The following is a 22,978-nucleotide window of genomic DNA, read 5'->3' as shown; positions in this document are numbered from 1 at the left end:
TTTCAATCTCTATTGACGTTGAAGGGAAAATATTCTCATTATTATGAGTTGGACCAGAAATGAGGGTCTTTTGTAACAATTTCTTTATCGTTTTCCTTTTGCAATACTGCAGCACAGGAAATATTTCATATCTTGTTTAGAATAAAGAAACTGAAAAGGCAAAAAAATCTTTAAACTCTGGCCGGGCAAAAGAAAGAGAAGTACGATATGATCTGGCTATTTTGTCTGGATGGCTCGTACAAGCCCTATGAAAAAAATAGATGATGGTGGTACTATAGATGATGTTTGCACCCTAGAGAAGAGGATATAAGTACTCAGAACCTATTTTCTGAAGTGCTTCAGTTTGAAATTACCCTTATTAAGCAACAAATTTTATTTCACACCAATTGTCTTACACCATATACGTTCGTTTTGTGCCAAATATTGTCATCCTCTCCGTAGCCGACTGAACGTTTGTCATGTTAAGATATCTATGTATTGATAAAACACACACACACACACACACACATATATATATATATACAGGTGCACACACTCTTACGAATTGCACACATACATAGGCATATATATATATATATATATATGCGTGTGTGTGTATGTGTGTGTCTGTCTATATATATATATATATATATATATATATATATAGACATACACACACACGTTATATATATATAACGGAAGGAAAATAAAAAGGAAGAGGCATGAAGTTAAAACATAGGCACCCACATCGACGATATTGGAGTGTATAAAAGAAACACACATTCATATCAAAATAAGTATTTAGTAATAGGAATTCCGGATGACATCCATTAGAGTGAATGTACGGAAGAAAATGGCTATTTCTCTATGTATTCTTCTCCAAATAGATGGATAATAAAATATCAGAGTGTATCGACCATTTCATATGTGCACTAGATTAATTTGGGGTCGTGTAATGTATACACGTTTTCATCAATCTATTAAGAGTAAGAAAAGGAGGGAATAAATCAAACATACGTTAAAATGTATCTCTCCATTCATACAATCTATGTGTAAGTAGGTAGATAGATTAATAAAGTAAGAGATGGGTAGATAAACAGATAGATAGATATAAACAGATTGATAGATAGACAAACAGATAGATAGATATATAGATGGATAGATAGATAGATAGATAGATAGATAGATAGATAGATAGATAGATAGATAGATAGATAGATAGATAGATAGATAGATAGATAGATAGATAGATTTCGAGTCTTATAACAAATTCCTCAAAGACAACACGAGCAGTAGTTCGTTTCTTGTACATTCGTCCAAAATGTATTTTCAGTCCAGCTCTAAATATGTTTACCTCTGGACATACAGGACAGGTGTGCTGTGCAACAGACGTTGGTGCTCCATGCATATAGACATACCATGTTGATCTTCTGGTATAAAGTTTCATTTGAAAAATCCGGATAATAAAAGTACTCTGCAACCACAGGCTGTGGCGCCCGGTATAGGAATCTATACACAGATACACATACACACTCATACATATGTTTGTGTGTACTCGTCTAAGTATATAAATACACAAGTGTACGTGTATATAAACCTATACATATGTCTATGTGTGTGTATACGCGTAGTGTGTACGTATGTATGCATTTATCTGTGTTTGCATATGATACTTCTAATGCAACCGAATTACATCATGTAGGTTACTAAACAATTTCAAAGCTAAGCTGAAAGCCTCCTTAATATTTTATCATTTGTTATCTGTATATGTATATGTTTATAAAGTTATTACCAGTTAAAATATGTTTAAGACATATTCGAACCCATAAGAAAGTTTGTCGTATTTTTGTAATGGAGAAAAATCTTCGTTGTAGCCGAGTCAGTAGAAGTGCTGTGCTTCGTAGTATTCGACATTGACGAGGAGATAGCTACTCCGAAATCAAGAAAATTATGCATCCATTGATCTTGGAGGTGGGGTACATTTCGGACTGATTGGTGTTTTTACACCTATTTTTCTACAGCGAGAAGTTTTCTCCGTTTCAAATTACATCGAATGGCTATCTTATGGTTCGACTATGTTTTTGACATATTTGAAATGGTAACAAGCTTATATTTGTAAGCATCACCGCTTAACGCTTCAAATCAATTTTCCATTGAGGTCGGGCAGCCGATTAGAACAACCAGTCACAGTATTCTGACTGCAATATAAGGGAAATCTCTCTTATATTTCAATCAGATTAATGATCTGTCGTTGTCGGTTCGTAGCTCGTCCCTTTCTAGTGTCGATTCTGAAGAAACAAAAACTATTCAGAATTTCATAAATTCATTTATCTGGGTCGGGAACGCTTCACACTTACTTGTTATGTTTAAGCTTGTTTATCTACAGCGAGATTTTTTCTCCGTGACAGAATGCAGCAGTATTATTCTGCCTTGAGAAAACATCTCGTTTAGACGTATACTACCAACATGCACAACGCGTTTGAAACTATCGTTTCATACCATTACATATATTAAACAACAAAAGATAAATGTCAAATCCCTTTCAGATATATTTGAATATGCTTGCATTTATTACCATAAATCCTCTTGGAACGACTTAAGAAGAATGTATCATTGGCTCTCTTCATCATTTAGTTAAGCACCATGCAATGAAAGGGAAGAAATTATTGAAACCAGTGAATAGCCATTTTGTCCCGGTTTAGACAGTTTTTTTAAGTCTTTGTGTTTTAAAAACCGCAAATTATCACTTTGTTGTAATACTTTCAGGCAAAAGCATTTGTTAGGAGTCAGGCACAATGAGTAATGTTTACTGAATTTTTAAATTTGAGGAAAAGTATTTTTTTATTACCAATGTTCATTGTCGTACAAGAAGCAATTAAACTCCAGATGCATTAAAATCGCTCTAAGAAAATCTGAACACTATTTCCCTGAGCATATAACCACAAATTTAGCCGGAGCAAAATGCCCAAAAACAAGATAAGGTAAACTCCCCTCTTCAATTCTCTAGAATTATACTTCGAAAAGGACTCATACTGATCAATATCCATCCTTAGACAACAGAAAGATGAGAAATACAGTAAAATTTAAAATATCTTGGTCAAATTGAAAGTGGATCATGGAAAAACGGCAAATGATACGAAATTTAATGAAACTCGACTACATTAACATCATTACTACTGCTGCACCGCGAAATAACATATTCCCTATAGCTTGTTCGCAATCTTCTGGAGTGGCTCTTTTAATGATATATTTACGTACCCTAAAATCAAAGAGAAATTACTAAAATTAGTCAATACTCATGTTGCCCCGTTTTAGACAATTGTTTATTTCTTTTCTAATTTTTGATATTTGAAAATTATCAAATGGGACATCAGTGTGAGAAAAGTTGACTTGGAATCCAGCAGAGAAAATAATACTAATTGTTGAACACCAAATGTTATCCAGATATTTTATTAGCAACCTCAGTTGCAATGGGATCAAAGTTGAGGAAATAAATTCTCGAAAAAAGTACCTGTAATCTGACTGTTTCAAATTATCTCAACTTCAACAACTCTGTTAACCATCAGAGATGATGCAACATTACAAAATGATGATGAAATACTTGCAATGTAATGGTTTTAAATGGATTCAATAAAGAGATATCAGAAATTACTTATTTTTCCTCCACTTTTCCCCATTTTTCCCACGCTATTGAAAAGAACAAAATTCTTTCCGTGTAGCTCAGATAGCAAACACCAGCTAGCACTAAAATGGAAAATAACACGAACACACACACATGCACACACGCGCTTATAAATATATACGTGCATACATATATTATATGTATATAAATATATAGAGATCTGTATGTATACACCATATATGTGTGTGCGAATGTTTAAGTGTGTCTGTATATATGGTGATCGTGGAGCCAATGCGTTTCTCTATAAGATTATATATCAACATACACTACCGTCAGAAATTAATTAGCACCCTTGATTTGCTCTTCACTCAAGGTATGTGCTGTCACCTAGTGGCCATATCTCGAACTATTGCTTTGTTACGAGTTCACTGTTGCGCAGAACGATGACGTAACTTTGTTTGCAGAGCGGTTTGAGTGTCTACAGCCTTATGATGTTGACATAGCAGTGCAACAACAACTTGGAGTGCGGATGCAGACAAATCTTCCTTTGTTTAATAGATATAGGTAGCACCTCGCAAGGACCGAAATCACACCATACTAAGTTTTCTCATCGCGTAAGACGTTTTGAACAGCTCATAGGTTAATTGATTTAACCTATTTAATGTAGAAATTTGAGAAGTGCTAATTAATTTCTGACGCAAGTGTACAGGAATATCTTCAAAAAGTAGTCAGTGAATGTACTGAGACTGCTAATGTAAAAACAATATATAATGGAAAATGTATATTAATTTAGCGATTACACAAAACGGCAGTGATGCATGAGCAAAGAAACAACTCATATAAACAAGTACCGGCCACTTTTAAATACTTGGGGAAGACAAAATGGGATATCAACCGCCAACTCTACTGGAACTTTTGCTTATGCCATCACAGCAAATGCTGCAACTAGTTATAACACCTCGTCTACTATCGACACTGACATCATTACTACTGCTGCAGCACAAATAGGCTCTGCTGCTGCTGCTGCTGTTATTACCACTGCTGCTAACAGTCAGTCCTGCTACTCTGATACGACAACTCAGCAACAATCGGGAGTAAACAAAATTTCAGCATCATGTGATTTTTGTAAGAAAAACAATTGAACATGCAGAACCGATAACATGAATGATTAAATTAATTTAATTAATTTTAATTTCTTTTCTCTTGTGCTTCACCATTACTAAAAGTTTTTAAAATACATGATTTTCAGAGACTGAAACTAGTAGCATATTTTGATAAAATTGTAAATCCTCTTCTCAAAGGATTTCATTTGTTTTTAGATAACTTACACGTATGAAACCTCTTGACCATTTCAATGTTTGTGTTTGTGTACATGTGCGTATATTTACATATAGAGTGTCCACAAAAACTACTCCCAGCTGCATTGTTGTGGGTTTGCGGCCATCTTGGATTGCCTTGCGTTCACGTCAAAAATTGTAATTCACCTGAAAATAAAAGAAAATATTATTGTTAGCGAATCTGTGGATACCATATGCGAAAACTAATTTTTGTGTCAGTGTGTCACACTTCGACCGCCTCTATTGCTATTGATTGATACTCATACTGCTGCTCATGTTGGGGTGGAAGTAATAGTAGGCATACAGACGATAGTAGTTTTGACGGTTTTGATTGTTATGGGGTGATAGTAATGGTATGAGCCGTAGTTGTGACAGTGACGGTGGTGATGGTGGTGGTGGTGGAGGTGATCGTAGCTGAAGCAATCAGGGACAATGGTGAGAATAATCGATGTGAATGACAGGTGGAGGGAAAGGGCGGCGAAGTCAAAGGTATTGATGGTGATGGCGTAAGTGTATGATAACTGTGGTGGCGATGGTGGTGGTGGTGGTGGTACTGGGGATGATGATAGATTGAAAACAATCAACAGAAAGAGAGAGAGAGAGAGAGAGAGAGACAGACAGACAGACAGACAGAAAGAGAGAGACAAAGCAGTTAAACAGAAAAAAATATTGCACTGACCACTGAATGAAAAGAAGAAAACTGTTGTTTATCATGCAGCTTTGCATTAAGTTCCAAGTCGAGGAATTATACCATTGTTTTGATGAAAATTGTTCATTGCTTGAAAAATATTGATCAAGTTAAATTAAATTTAATGCGTGGACCAAGGCCCAATGAAGAACCCTCCACAGGTGTCTTTTAAACTAGTTTATCAAAATATTTTAATTACGTTCGATATCATAGTGTCATGAAATAAGGGAGTGTTTTTGTTGACACCCTGTATGCACATATATGAATACATATATATATATATATATATATATATATATATATATATATATATATATATATTATATGCAAGTGATTTATCTACTACTATAATCATTTCTTAAATATAGCAGCGAAACACGTGTCGTTTTTATACCTATTATATGCATTATATTATTCTTGTAATTTAAGTATTCATTTTGAATTGATAAAAGGTGTTTTTTTTCTAATATTTTATATATATTATATTGTGTGAAATTTGATTTCTAAATTGAATTCTTTTTCCTTGTAAGTTTGGATTTTATTCCCTCAAATAATAATTATTATCATATATATATATATATATAGATAGATATATGTGTGTGTGTGTGTTTGTGCAGGTGCGTGTGTATATGTATATATATATATTCTTTTCTTCCCTTACTTGCTTCAAGCACTTTCACTGTGGACATGCTGGAGCACTACCATTTAGTCGAAGAAATCGAGCCCTGGACTAATATACGTATAAAGAATATTTTGACCTAAACCAATCACTGATGATCTAAAACAATAGTTATGTTGCGTAAGTGCTATAATTATTCATCAGTTAGGTTCCAATTTCATAGCTGAGGCAGGAGTTAGAGATACGTAATTGGTTTCCGAGTCAGCAGGTATACATGGTTATTCAAAAAAAAGAGCAGATTTCAAATTTATTTTTAAAACAAACGGTAAGAGACACAAACACATTCTACATGTTTCTTGATAGGGGGAGGTTTAAAGTTTCTAGCTGAACATGATTAATTGAATTAAGCCTTAAATAAAATATTACAATTTTGTGTTAATATTTCATTTTGCTCATCTTATTTAAAGTTTAAATTTTCATTTGTGTAATCACTTACAAAAGGGGGACGCCACAAGAAAAGTCTTTTTGTGTGCTTGTTGCAATATAAGTGTCCGATGGTCGCTTCTTTCTTTTTTTTCGTATATATATATATTGCGAGCTGAGGAGAATCTCTACTATTTGCTAGGGGTAGGGTGTTCACGACTGAGGATGGGCACAAGTAGCCAGAAAACGTTCGGTCTCGTGATACCGTTGTCTGCTAGAGGATGGTAGGGGTTAGCTCCCCTGCTTGTAATATATACAGGGTGAAGATTGCACCGGTAACGAGCCGGCGGTAGATCTACGATTTACCCGGGGTTAAGACGCTATTAACGTCGAACCGCCATATTGATGTGGGAATAAATATTACTTATATATATATATATATATACATGTATATATATATAATTTAGGAGGCAAGCTTGGCTCAAGCTACAAGAAGTTCTTTCAATCAATGAATGTGTTTCTCTGAAAGTCTAGACTTCTGATAAAGTGGTGAAGGCCAAAGTTGTTAGAATCGATACATGTGGTATTCAGGCCAATCCTAAAAGTAATTGCAGTTCTCCATCAAGTAATAAAGAAAATACTGATGAAAACAGTCCTAATAAAGATACTGGGCAAAAGAAGTGGCTGCCTCCTAAATTAGTACTTTATAAATACAGCATACAGCTAAATGAAGAAGAAAAAATTATTAACTGTGTACCACCTGCTGATTTAACTCGTGTTGACCGGCCACCTCCGAAAGAACTTCGTTTGTTCATCAGAACACATGCATTATGTGCTGGTGTAACATATTCCAGTCCTTGGGTTGTTGATGATGTCATGATTATAAAAACATGGCATACAGAATAAACTTGCAGATGTTTTCTTATCTCCAATGAAGATACAAGATCATTCCTGAGATGAATCTTTTGTGGCCAATATTTTAATGAACTTGTTAATTTTTTTTATATTTTCCCATGATTTTCCCTTGTAAACTGTTTTAACATGTTATTATCATCAAATAATGTATATATATATATTGTAATATTTTGTGACAACCAGTACCTAACACAACCATGCTTTTACATGTTAATTTTGACAATCTTTTTCTAAAAAAGTGAAACCGGTAAAGTAAATTAACATCTTTTAAAATTGCATTTTCAAACTTTCTTTCATATATAATTCCACTCGCGCGGTGCCTTACACCTCTACTTTGTTATATATATATATATATATATATATATATATATATATATATATATATATATATATATAGAGAGAGAGAGAGAGAGAGATACATATACATATATATATATCTATATATATATATATACATACATATATACATATATATATATATATATATATATATATTATATATATATATATATATATATATATATATATATATATATATTCAACCATCCATACTCTTCAATGTTATTTAAACTTTGATTTCCAAATGTTTAATGTTACATGCAATTAACGGTTCTTACATAATTAGTAGCTTAATAGAATTAGAGGAACGCCACTCTATTCATAATTCAATGTAAGCATAGTTACAAAACGGAAATGGAAAAAAAAATCCCTATTTAATTGACATTCCTTTTATATAAAATTTGAAATAATTTTGCTTTTCTCAGGAAACATACATAATTATACCAACTTTTCTGTATTTATAATTAATTTCAACTGTATGTTCATAGTGACATTCAACATAAAATTATATACAGGTTATATAATTACGTACATATAAATATGAATATGTTCATGCATTTAGGTAAAAATAATAATGATTAGAAGAATTAATAATAATAATAACAATAATAATAATAATAATAATAATAATAATAATAATAATATTAATAATACTACTACTACTACTAATAATAATAATATTAAAATCAAAGACATCCCACAGTCAAAATAGACAATAAAACAACATCAATAATAGATAGCTTGAACTTGGCCGTCACAGAACTAAAAGCCACAGAAACAAATGGCAATAGCACTAAGCTAAATGACATAATATATGCAGCAGCCACGAAAGAATCTGGATACTCCCTCAAAGCCATCCAAACAGGAGTACCACTACCCAAACAAACCCTGTGGATAAATAATGTAAAAAATATAGAAAATACGGATTCTTAACGAAATTAGTAGACAATCCACACTACTAAGTAATAATGAGAAAGCAAAAATACTGTGCAAATAAAAGAATTTGAGAGGAACGAACATTTCCTAGCATTTTTTATTTTGTGGGTAGCTAAGGATAATTTCCTGTTTTAAGGGACAGTTTTGGAGGTTGATTGGGGTGGATGGAAGAAGGGCAATGTGGAATTAAAATGATTTTTTTGTTTCTGGGCTAGTTTGTCATGGTTCAGTGGCTTTTGCGACTGGTCTTAGAGGTCAGAATGATGTGTGTGTGTCTTTGCACGATTCTATGTATGTGTGTATATACATGTGTTTGCGTTTTTGTGTGGGGGTCATTTTCGATTGGTCCCAGAGTTCATTGTGGTGTGTGTAAATGGGTCTGTTTTATATTTGGGAGGATGGTGCGTGTATATGTGTGCACGTTTGTGTGTGCGTGTTTGTATGTGTGTGATAATTATTTATTAGGCTGTTTTGTGTGCGCATGTCTGTGCATATCTTTTTTCCCGTGTGTGTATGTGTACGTCTGTAGGTGCGTGTGTATGTTTGTGTTGGTGGAGGTGTTATGTATGTGAACGTCTGTACATGGATCTCTTCTTTTGTCACACCCATTATATTTCTTTTTCTTGACATCAACACCTACATTTTCCCTTACAACAATACTTGCTCCTTTGATCAAATTATTTGTTTCTGTGATGTTTCTTGTTCTGATGTATTTCACAGTATTATTCACATGTTTCGTTTGGTGGTTCAATTTCCACCGATCAACAATTTTAAGGTTGCAAATAATGTCGCTATCGTTCTCCTGTAGACTTGCCTATAAATTTGTCGTAGATTGCCTTTTGCCCGTCTGTCACGTCACCATTTATATGTCTCTCATCAAGCAAGGTATCACTGTTCCTTTCCTGTGGTGTATTAGAGATTTCACATTTGTTTTCTGCTATTATGCTACTTTTATCAGAAGGAACTGTATTTTAATCGTTTCCTCTGCTGCTGTTTTCCAATACCCGTCTTTTGATAGCCCCGAGCTCTACTTCTGTGAACCAACGATTTTTTATTGTTCTAGCTTGAACACATAATTTATGTCCCGTGAGTTGAAACAATCCTCTTTTCCGCCAATGATCATATATACGTTGTCGGTATCCCCTAAGATGAACACCATTTTCGTCTACGGGGTTGCTCAGGTAGTAACACTCCATGATCACAACGTTAATTAGTTAGTTCCATCTACGCGGTGTGTGCTGATCCCTGGCTGGATAATGACACCATCAACATCATCATCATCAACATAATCATGATCATGATGATGATCATCATCATCATCTTTATCATCATGATCATGATCATCATAATCATCATCTTCTTCATCATCATCATCATCATCATCATCAACAACAACAACAACATCATCATCATCATCATCATCATCATGATCATCATGATCATCATCATTATCATCATGATCATCATCACTGATATTTTTATTTTCATGTTTTACTACTATTTGTCATTGTTAACATTTCCTCTGAGCCGATATGAGTTTTGGTTAAATTATTGTTATTATCCTTATTACCATCATTATTAGTATGTAAAGGTAATTGTTGTTTAGTTTCCACTTTTGTCTTGTACTTAAAATGATCATAAATATATGAATGCTTAAGGGAATAGTAGGAGCAATGGGGAGAACTTGGCAAATAGATTAAATTCCAGAGGTCTATAAATCAATTCGGCAGATGGTGAAGATATCAACAGTGGGCATTTTTGTGTGATAAGGAGACAAAAGCGGCCTCACACCCTTGGAATCAGCAGAGGCTAAAATTGTTTACTACTACTAGCGATCAATGAAAGCGCTGACCTTGGCCTTGAAAATAGCCAATTCACCTTGTTCTATTTTTAATTACTGCTAGAAAAAAATAGTTATTGAATATATTCTTAAGTCCATCATTTCGTCAATCACAGCAGCTTCCAAACTCCACCACTAATTCAGCTCTCAGCTAAATTGCAAATAGTTAATAGTTGCAAAGAGGACATCTCCTCAGCTATACTTAGGTATAAATAGTTTGAGATTTGGTTCTGCAGAAAAAAAAGTTGAATCAAAATATGTCAGACCTGAAGTGGGGCAGTAAAGCATATATTCATCTTCAATTAACATAATTTTTTAAAATTTTAAATTAAAGGCTTAAATGATAGTAAAATGCATGAGAAATTCAGAATCGTTAGTCGCATTGAACAAGAACTAGTAGAAAAACAATTATAAGGTAAAATGTTACGAAATTTAATGACAGTAATTAAGGAAGTAAGAAATAATGCTTAAACAGTAAAAATAAAGAATATATTTCTAAAATGAACGCTATTATCCTATTGCAGCGTGCTGGCAGAAATGTCAGCGCGTCGGTCGAAAGCATTTGCAGTATTCCGTCTCTCTACATGTTTTGAGTTCAAATTGACGTTCAGATTATTTAATTAATTCTATTTTTTTCATCTAGACACTTTTAAACACAGAGGGGACAAACAAGGACAGACAAACGGATCTCAGTCGATTACATCGACCCCAATGCGTAAATGGTACTTAATTTATCGACCCGGAAAGAATGAAAGGCAAAGACGACCTCGGCAGAATTGGAACTCAGAACGTAACGGCAGACGAAATACCGCTAAGTATTTTGCCCGGCGTGCTAACGTTTCTGCCAGCTCGCCGCTTTAGTGCACGTATAGTAGTGGATGCAACTATAGCTTGTGGGTCATAGTACTGGTAGAACAATGATGATATTGAGAATATTCAATTTGTTTTATTTATATTAATAACATCAAGATTTTGTTTCAATTAATGTTGATCCCACTGCACATGTATAAGTAATAACATATTGAGCGATGTGAGGATTTACTGCTTTGAGAACTTTTAAACAGATTGTGGGTCATAGATGTGATTATTGCTGTGGCAACAACAATGATTTGTCACTGAGTATTCTTTCCATACAAAAGTAGCAAACGTATACATGAAACACTCAGAATATGAACGATTTTTAATTAAACCAAATAAACCACTACGAAATCGATCTAATCAAAACTTGGTACCGCATGCAATTTTAAATCTTCTAATATGTATGGGATATTGATATGATTTAGAGGAAACTTTAATACTCCCTTTAATGAAAATTTTAACATCCTGAATGTCAGGAGAAAATGCATTCATTTAACTTCTATGCCTCTATCCAATGATATAAAAATATCTCATTTTCAGGATATAGACTAGTTAGTCATTTTTATTACACAGATTATGAGAGGTATTTCAAATAATTTTAATGCAATGTGATTTGTGAAAAACTGTATTTAAACATTACTTAGTACGGTGCTGGCAGTACAAATGCTTAAGATTTTCAATGATATTTTTCATCGAGTAAACCATTAAAGGCAGTTATCTATAGAATCATTAACGCTCGAGCCCAAATGTTTAGCGATATTGCCTTCAGTTCTGTCCGTTCTGAGTTCAAATTCGAATTCGCCTTTTATCATTTTGCACTAAGCCAGTTGAGCAATGTCCTCGAATGCTATCAACGTCTCCCCTTTGAAATTAGTGGTCTTGTATATAAATTAGAAAGAATTAACTTTGCCATTGATTGGAACCAATTTGTTTGCCTAGATTGTGATGGAGCACGTGGTATGTGAGATGTTCAGAGCAGAGATGCTAGACAGTGTGTCGAGGTATTACAATATTCAGAAATGAGCTTCAGAATTTTTAACGCGTTGCTCGTTGTATAACTTCGATTTCTTAATATATTGACTAAGTAGAAGGACTTCTCTTTGTTGAGCAAATAATTAGACAGTGAATGCGAATACCTCGTTTTAAGTTATGATTCAGGATAGTTCTCAATAGAGTATTTGGAAGCGACTTTATAGATTAAGAAAACTGAAATTTTATTATTTGTGAATCAATATATTTTAATATCAATTAATTAAAACTTCAGAGGAAATAATTCGTATCTGACTTTAAATATAGATTTCATGAACTTGATTGATTATCACTGTTGGCCTACTTATGCAAAAACTTATTCTGTATTCTGTCTTAAATGAATTAAAGTTAAATGTGCAAAGCATAGGATTATATATATTAGGAGAAAGTGGAAATTGCAATTAAAAACATGACTTTGCGGAAATGATTTCTATAATGAAATTTTAAGTCCAATGAGCATTATCAAAATGTTAAGAAAATCATTTCGAAAGATATTTGTGACTAGGCGTACATTAGTGCATTAATTCGGGAACACAATGGCAGAAGGGAATCAATAAATAATTTAAATGTATATTTCCCCTCAACCATAGCCAACAAAATGCAGATTAGATATGTATTCAATTTGAAAATAGGCAATAAAGAGAGGTTGAATTGATTTGAAGTGGGTTGCTTAATTAATTGTTAATGCGCCATTGCTCTGAAAATTAAAATCATGAAAGTAATCCTTATAAATGTTTAATTTAGACATAAAGAAAGCAGGGTTTTTCATCCATTTTGTTAAAATGTTTTTCAAGTCAAGAATTTATAACGTGAAAACGGATTTGTGGTCCAGCAACAGTGAGGTTACAATATAAACATGGATAAGCTGTAATTTGGTTTTTATTTGTCTTTCCAATCTTACTATGTAACTCTACTTCATTAACAAAAATATTTGTTATTTCCGACAAGGTTTCAAGCACTAATACAAAATGTAGCGACTCTTTTACAAGATACGCTGTAGACCATGAAGCTGTCAAGAATAGTCAGTTTTCCATCAACAAGTGTAGATGTAATACCTGTGCGCAGATTTCCATAGAAAATCGTGATATTTTCATTGGTTTCGAGAGCTGTCGCATAAATTAGCAAAATTGTCAAATATCGTCGACAAGTAAAGGAAAGCGAAGCTTTATTAAGAGAGCAGCGATACTAAAATGACACTCCAAAATTCTACTAAATGTATTCTGATCGCAAATCAGACAACACTTTCTTTTCGTTTAACAACCCAGCAGAGTGTGTAGCCTGATGACACATCAGTAAGCTGATATTCCTCGACGAGATGTGTTTGAGACTATGCTGCAATATATATATTCTTTTATCACAAATTCTTTTCTTCGCTTAGGACACTTATATGAATTTTGATCCAGTGGGGTTCTAACACTCCAGCAACAAATCTTTTGCAAATATTTTATTACGTCTTTTATCTTTCTTGTTCCTGCTTGAATGAGTCACCGCTAACTGCAGGAAGGTAACCAGTGTCGATGTCATGGGCTACATTCAGCGCACCTTTTCCATTTCCTTCTCAAGAATTTGAGTGACCAATGTTTCCCTATAGGGGCTGCTCAACCACAAAAATCTCCACCAAAGTTAGTATCTCTCACGGTAAGGCACAACGACGACGTTAGGTTAAGACTTCCATCGACTTTGAGTAGATTTTCAACTGTACGCTCTCAACTGGTTAAGTCCTCACACGTTGCTACACTACTTTTTTCATTGCCCCAGGACTTACAGTAGATGTATTGAGAAATAACACATATGATTATCTTAAAGAAACATTTGCACATAATTGGATTATTGTGATAAACGCTTTTACCAAGTGACAGGTAAAATCGAATCGAAATAACCAGCAATCAGGATAAACGGCAGAAATACTGTGACAAAAGCTAGGTCTTATTCATTTCCAGTGTCTTAAATGAGCACCCTGACACCAAGCAAGGGTATTATTCATTTCCCGACGTTGTACTCACCACCTCAGTAATATGTATATTTCTTTACCTGCTGCAATATAGATTAGAAAATGTGATTCTACTACCAATCCGTAAATTAATCAGATGTCAAGTAATAATATTTGACAAAGTTCCAGATGTACGACGGACTGGTGGCAAAAATTATTAGTGGATGACAATGTATACATATAGGACCAGCCACACACAGGTATGTCTAAACAATTCAAACTGTAACTTTAATCGGTCAGTTTTATTTATTTCTGCATTTAAATGTTTCAAAGTATACGTGGTGAAAATATTGAGTCTATAGAGGTGACGACTGTTCATATAAATAAATGAAGAGCAAATTGATAGGCTTTAAAAACAATTCATCTGCATATATCTAAATATATTAAAAAGTTTACATTAGTACTTGTGTCGGTATTGGCAGAGATTAAGATATTACATTAAACGTTGGCTGATAGTAAAATGTTAAATTGATAAATTGGTCTCGTACAACACTATAGACTTTCTTAGTCATAACTATCGCACATCAATCGTCATATATTGATAATTTGGTCTCATGAAAAATAAAGAAGCAATTTCTAAATGTGTACATTAATGTTTTAAAATTAGTTAAGGCGTCGAGTGGGCTGAATGTTATTGCGGCATTTCGTCCTTCTTTACGATCAGAATTCAAATTCCACCGCAGTCGACTTTGGCTTTCATCCATTCCTGGTCGATAAGGTAAGTGCCTGGTTGAAAACTGGGATTAGTGTAATCGACTTATCCCATCTCTAAAATCGATGATCTTAGGCCAAAATTTGAAACCAATAGTTTAAAATTGGTTCAGAGGTAGTATGAAATTTTCATCGAGAAGTAATTGCAAATCAGATACTAGAGCTCTCAAAAAGTCAGCCTTAGGACATCAGATTAACACACCCGAAATTTTGAACCCAAATGCAATTCTGACAATATCACTTCATTTTGGGAAAACTCCTATAAGTAGGTATATCTTTATAATAAAGTAAGCTGGCAAGTGATAGTTTTTTTTTTTATCTTTCTATTTTTAGAGTTGGTTAAAAGAAAATAACTTTAACGTAATGCAAACTGCATGAATGTTCTCGAAGGCTTTTCAGTTTAAAAATAATACTGATTTGTTCAAGCAAAACTGTTGACAACAAGATGAATGTAGTGCAAAGTTTCAAATAACGTGGTCAGTAGTTGAATACGCAAACACATACTTTGGTGGCAGCAAGTAATATAACGTAAACTTTTCAGGGTTTTTTTTCCCCCACGTTTCTATTCTATTTATTATGTTCTAGGAATGGGCTCATTTAGAAATACCATAAATCAATATAAGTACCTGTAACGAAAGTTTCTTTACTTGTATGCAGAGTATATTGTAATTTCATAAATGGAATGTCTAAGCTATTTTTCGACAGTTATATGACAGTATGTGAATTGCCGTGGATGTTCTTTGAATATTTATAGCTCTACTTCCTAACCTGCTTCGTTGCTCCATAGACCATCTCTAAGAAACTTCACTTTTCTAAATTTTACTTGTTTCTCTCCACACACACACATACACACACACACACACACACACACACACACACAGATATATATATATATATATATATATATATATATATATATATATATATTATATATATATATATAATCCTCTGTCCGTTTCTTTTTTCCTGCTATCTATTTCTCTACTTTCTTTAACCGTTCCTTTTCCGTTTATCATCCAAATTACTGTCATACTTTCATTTCAACTTTTGGCCATATGCATAAACCTGAGACTCTCTTGATGGTTTCTGTGACTGCTCCGGCTAATATTTGTAAGAGGGACAAAATTGTACTTGTCTCAGTATTGCACTATAGACCAATACTGTGATTCGTAACTAAGTTTTCATTACTGGTTGCGAAAGCTAGCTTTTGCAACTTCTCTTAGCTTGTAGTAGTATATAATTTAATTAACATTGGCTATCATTATATATGTGTTTTAGTGACTATTTGGTAGTAGTTTTAATTTATTTTTCAGAGAAGTAGTACATATAGAATGCAAGATATGTGCCCCAAAGTGTTGTGAAAAGTAAAGATTTATATCATATATATATTAAATTTTCAGTAGGTCTTTAATCTACAGGAATGAGTGTGTGGGCGACATAGCTGAATATATTTGTTTCTGGGGAAAAAGAAAAACAATCTACATCGATAATATATAATTAGATCTTTTTATTTTCTATGCTTTAAATGTTTCAGTCATTAGACTGCATTCATGCTGGGGCACTCCTTAAATTTTTAGTCGAATGAATTTATTTATTTTATAAGCCTAGTACTTAATCTGTTGTCTCTTGCCGAACTGCTATGTTAATGGGACACAAACACACTAACTCCGGGTGGCAAGCTTTAGTGGGGAAGGGAACAAACACAGGCACAAAAACGCACACACATATACATACATATACCCCCCACACACATACACACTTATATATACCTTTCAGAGGCGCATCAATATGAATTCTCTTCATCGTTTTGGAAAGACCCTTTCAGCGCTCAATCGGATAAGTTCAAATATACGAAGTGTATACTTGGTATAGAGCAAATGGCTAAGGTCAGTTGGGTGTGAATTTGGGGTATTTCCAGAGAAGCACTCGACCCGAATACTGGGCTATCAGCACTGTTGAGATCCAGACCAAAGCTGGAATAATTCAGGTGTAGATAACCCAAATTTCATGGCGATTATACCATCATATGATTTGGTGAAGAGTAAGTAGTTGTCTTCTTTTCATTGGATTATTTACACTTCTCTAAACCATATGAAGGTATAATCGTCGTGAAACTTGGATTTAATCCGACGGTTTTCAGCATAAATCTAAATACAACCTAAATAACCACAGATCACATATCATATGGGCATGCATATGCGTGCGTATGCGGATGAATTTACTACCACTTAATACTACAAATACGTTCTTAAATTTTCTTTCACAGAACAAAACCTCTTTGAATGAACAGCACGAGGAATCTACGTCTCCATACTTTCCATTTATGATGACAAAATATGAACTGCTATTGGAATTTACATACCACGGACAGGAAGCATTTTTACCACTTTTACACACCACTTTTCTTGGATAATGGAACTGCAACTATAACATCTTATACATTTTTATTTTCTATTTTTACATTCATTCTCCTATCTCCCTATATACTCCTTATTTTCTTCCTTTTTATAAAACAACTGCTCATATTGAACTCTAATATTTCGCTCTATTTAACCATCTCACATCGCCTCTGATGAAGGGATATCCCTAATATCCCAGAAACAGATGTAAGACTCTACTTTCTCTTTTCAGGACATTTATAAAATGTAACTTCTACACAGCTTTGGCTTTCATGTTCCTTTTATTTAACGTATATATATGTATATGTTATATATATATATATATATATATATATATATATATATATATATATATATATATATATGTGTGTGTGTGTGTGTGTGTGTGTGTGTGTGTGTGTGTAGGTGTGTGTGTGCGTATGTACATAAACATATACATGTATACGAAGGGCTGTTTTTAGTTTCCGTCTACCATATCCTTTCACAAGGCTTTGGCTGGCCCTAGGCCTTAGTAGAAGACACTTGCGCAAGGTGTTATGCAGCGTGACTGACCTTAAGTCCATGTATTTGGGAAGGAACGTTATATCAGTCGGCTAGACCTGCGCCTATAAAGACGAAACAACAGAGAGGTTTAAGAAAAAGTTAAAATAAGGCGTAATCCAAAAATATACTAAATAACAATATAATAACAAATCATTCCATATTACACAATTTGGGGGCTAAAATTATCTGGGGTAAAAGAAGAAAAGATTTTTAGATGTATAAAACCTATGAACACCTACGCAAATGAAGGAATGTAAAATGATATTAACATCAAGTCCCATTATTCAACCAGCACTACGACGATAGTTAATCATATCATTTTAGCATTACCTGTTGTTATCGGCTAAGAGTATATTAATCAGATAAGGCCAATTTGGCATGCATTTCTAATGTATAATTCTGACACAATGATGTGAAAACATAGGAGCGATCTTATGATAATGAACCAAACATAACATACAGAATTGATTTGGCATATAATCAGCTGGTATATGGTTGCTCAAATTGTGCAAGGCAAAGCAACTGGATTCGATTATCAAGGATTACGACGGAAATGCCTGTATCCTGATTGACATCGAAATTGCAACGCCACCCAAAATGGAACTTGGAGAAACAATCAAAGAACAAATATATGACGACTGAAATCAAATAGAAGCGAGGCACAACGTGTAAGTCAAGAAGTAAAACCTATCTACACAGGTTTACAATGTTACAGACACTCCGTAACGTTAAAGATAAGCACGTTGCTTCTATTCTTTGATTCTTTTACTAGTTACAGCTCAAGAGCTGAGGCCATGTTAGGACACCGCTCTTAGTTTCTATTTAAATTTGATCATTTCAATCCGCCTGTGATATGTGATATTTGGTGAATGAATGAGTTTCATTTTGCTACCTTCTACCTTCATTTGCGTTCCCAGTCGCGAGTTATGTTGAAACGGAACTCTTGACAGAAGATCCAGCTTTGTTTTAAAGACACCTACGTTCCCCTCCCCAATATAGGCCTCTCAGGGTCTTTGGAAGGATATTGAAGAGCTCTAGGCTCTTGAAATCGATGCTATATGTTGATGACGATATTGAGATCTTTGGCACTAAACAGTGTAGCCCCTTTCTGGTGTTTGTGTAACTTTCAATGCCAAACTTTGAAACAAGTCCTTCAAGAATTTTACCGCTGTATATCACTTCCCAAATCTTTTACATGGCGATGTCAGTTTTGATTAAGAAAATTGACATAGTGAACTCTAAACACAATTACGTCCTATAGAATAGAGACAATCCAAAGTACAATACATGTTCTCTGGTGTCAACACGAAACACTACAGCAGAAGATATTCTCTAAGCAATCGACACCCAATAAAATAACAGAATACGTATTCTAGTCTGCATGATGTATATTCACACAGTATACTCAAACCAGTCACGTCTGGCTCTAAGCAGACACCGCGAACAAATTTACGTAATGTAAAGTAAAACTAGAAACCACGTGTGAAAAGCATTAATAAAAAAAGTATTGTTGAGATGTGTAAATATATTTCACCTTCCAAAAAAAAAAAACATCATGCACACTAGAATAAGATCATGCACCGGTTTGTGCAGTAGCAATTTGCATGAACCTATTGACTTCACAAAGATAAAATAACAGATTAATTAAAAATATTTTATCTCGGATTTATTTATGAGATTAATGTCAAAAGTTTATCGGAATTCAAAGTAACTTCGTTTTATAACTATTATTATTATTAAAATTATTGTTGGATGAATGAATAAATGTCACCTCCTTGAGAAAAACATCGAATTATTATTTCGATTGACTTATAACAGATTGAAAATAAATATTATTATAATTAATTAGATTTCATTAATTGCTCTGTTTTATTTTTCAAATTACAAAATGTATTTCTACTTAAATTCACTTAGTTATACGTTTCTTAGATTATGTATATATGTGTGTTTGTAAGTGCAGTTAAGTCATTGATATGTGTGTTTGTGTTTATGTCCACCAGTGCGTGTATGCATGTATATATATATATATATATATATATATATATATATATATATATATATATCGAAGACTACATGTAGTCTTCGAATTAGCTCTCTCCTTTCTAGTTTTGGAAAGCTTTATTTCTCAAGAATGATATTTAGGTACTGTGTCACATATCCCTGTGCCTCGATATTTACATATATAAAATTGAACTTTTAATCTGGACAGAGTAGCAGTAGATTTTTCAATAGTTCAGCGTAGGTATATATATATATATATATATATATATATATATATATATATATATATATGGTAAGACAACAAAAGAAAGGAGAGAAACTTCGATATTATGAAAATAGAGGAATTTATCTGTAAATATAATATGTGACAATTATTCGGTAGCCATGATAAAACTCCGAGTTTCGGATGCCGAGGTGGACATCTACGCCACTATCTCTTCAGTTATCCGGCCATCGGAAAATGCTATGAAACATGACCGTTATTATGACAAAAGCGCTGTTTGAATGACCGTAAATAAGGGGGTAAAAACGTTCACAGTATTCGCATAAGCGCGTCTATTCATACCTACAATGCACGCCCGCACACCCACGGGCGTGCGCCTGAAAGTATACATTCATCACACCTCACTTGAAAACGTAAACATCCTGACTCTCACCATTCACCAAATGTATACGTATATACATAGAAACCCCCAACACACACACGCGCACCATAAAGATTCATACACACGTCTATATAAATGGATTTCCACCTCGGCATCCGAAACTCGGAGTTTTATCATGGCTACCGAATAATTGTAATATATATATATGTATGTATATATATATATATATAATATATATATATATATATATATATATATATATATATATATATATATATGTTGCCGGGCGTGTATTGGCAGCTTGTATACACGTTTATGTGTATAAGTTATTTTATTTATTAATATTCTTTCTCTAATGAGAGATACAAACAAAAGCTACAACATTAAAGATTGCGGCGGAACAGCATCCATAAGTTTTACATACTGATGTTAGAGTAAGTCTTGCATATCTTTATTTGTGTGTGTGAGGTTTGAATCACCCAATCTCTTCCCTGGGTTGGAAATCATAGCTTCTCCAGGCGGTGGTATAGGCATTTGATAACATTTGATATACCTATATTCAGCATTTCTTCACTTTCACTCACAACTATTTCACTTTGATAACATTTGATATACCTATATTCAACATTTCTTCACTTTCACTCACAACTATTTCACTTTCGTTCAAATTGCTTTCTTCGCTTCAGGATAAAGTGTTTCCATTTTTTTAATTAATCGTTCTTTTCTATACTGTGTAACAATTGTACATTCTAATTGTAAAACAAATACGTGAATACTTTTTAGAAGAATTTGTCTCATGCTTCTAAGGCATTGTATGGGGCACTGCATATTGTTGTGTATACAAGGCTATATATTTGAAATTTTAAAAATTACAATAACTTATATGGGGGTGATTTTTAACGCATACCAGATAAGTCACAGCTCACTGATAACCATTAAATATTAAATGACTGAATTACTGAAGCATTCAATGACCAGTTTATTCATTGGCTGATTGTTTGTTTGTTCATAGACGGCTGTTCACAGGAAAACTCCGCACTTAAAAGACTATTTCTTGGGAATATTTTAGAAGTAACTTTTTTTACTTTGTTCATAACACGACTGATTGATTGATTTCTAATAATTGATATCTGGCTGCACTAGCTAATAATTAATTGTGCATTTCCCATTGTAATCAACGATTATTCAAACAAACAATTACATATATCTTTATATACTATAGTTAAAAAATTAAGTTCATTGATTATAAAAATATATAAAAATATATTAGTTTCCGCTAGGTCCAAGTAGGAAATCACGAATCTTATATATTCTTTTTTAATATATTTCAAACCAAACATTTGTATGTAACACGATGAGAATACCGTCTGTCAAATGTAGAAATTGTTCTGACATAGTTATCAGTAGAGCCATCATGTCTCATATTAAGGAAAACGTCACATCTGAAAACAAAAACACCAATATTATTACAATATAGACGTCTGAAAAGGCTCTCATGTACATTTTACAATGGTTTCTCATTGTTCGCTGACAGAGAATGACATATACATTCGAAAGAATATTTTATTAACTGGTGCAAAAATTGGTCTGTATTGCTAAAAAATATTTTCATGATATATAGTTTGCTGTCAGTCTGGCAGTACTTTTGGGTTTGAGGTCAGTCATATTATGAGAAAATAATATTTGTTGCATCTCAAAAGAAGTATATCGTTCATATATATATATTTCTTATTAAATTATATGCATCTAGGTTTGTGTTAGAATAGGTATAGTGTGTGTGCGTGCACTTGAGCGCGTGTTCTAAGAGTGTGCATGTGCTTTGACTATATGTTTTTACGTTTGTTTATATCTATAGTGCGAAAACGATTGGTAACTTCACAGATTTTGAGATCAATGTATATCAGAAATAATGGTAAATAGTCTAAATACTTATATACTTCTAAAGATATATAATTGTGTGTGTATGTGTGTGTGTGTGCGTACTTATATGTTTAATTATGTATACGTAGGTGTGTATGTATATGTATATGTTTGTGTGTGGGCTTGTATGTGTGTGTATACATATATATTTATGATAGATAGACAGATAGATAGATAGATAGATAGATAGATGGCTAGAAAGATGGATGCATGTTTATATGTAT

The 22,978-nt window shown here is 33.4% G+C and overlaps 1 protein-coding gene across 1 annotated transcript; it reads left to right on the top strand.

Annotated features, from left to right (window-relative positions):
• Positions 1–4,419: 4,419 nt before the first annotated feature.
• LOC118762208 (tyrosine-protein kinase BAZ1B-like) lies at positions 4,420–7,611 on the top strand. Its single transcript, XM_036500748.1, has 2 exons — positions 4,420–4,695; positions 7,203–7,611. Exons 1-2 carry the CDS (start codon positions 4,420–4,422, stop codon positions 7,572–7,574), a joined length of 648 nt encoding a protein of 215 aa, XP_036356641.1. The 3' UTR covers positions 7,575–7,611.
• Positions 7,612–22,978: the final 15,367 nt, after the last annotated feature.

Source organism: Octopus sinensis, linkage group LG2, assembly GCF_006345805.1.
Source record: "Octopus sinensis linkage group LG2, ASM634580v1, whole genome shotgun sequence".
Lineage (NCBI taxonomy): Eukaryota > Metazoa > Mollusca > Cephalopoda > Octopoda > Octopodidae > Octopus > Octopus sinensis.
Note: the sequence above shows the minus strand (reverse complement) of the source record. Positions and strands in the feature narration are given on the sequence as shown.

What these genes read in the sequence shown, in the direction of transcription:
- LOC118762208 (XM_036500748.1), top strand. Translation starts at nt 4,420, where the DNA reads ATGAGCAAAGAAACAACTCATATAAACAAGTACCGGCCACTTTTAAAT. An exon ending in CAACTCAGCAACAATCGGGA is followed by an intron (nt 4,696 to 7,202) that starts GTAAACAAAATT and finishes CTGAAAGTCTAG; the next exon opens with ACTTCTGATAAAGTGGTGAA.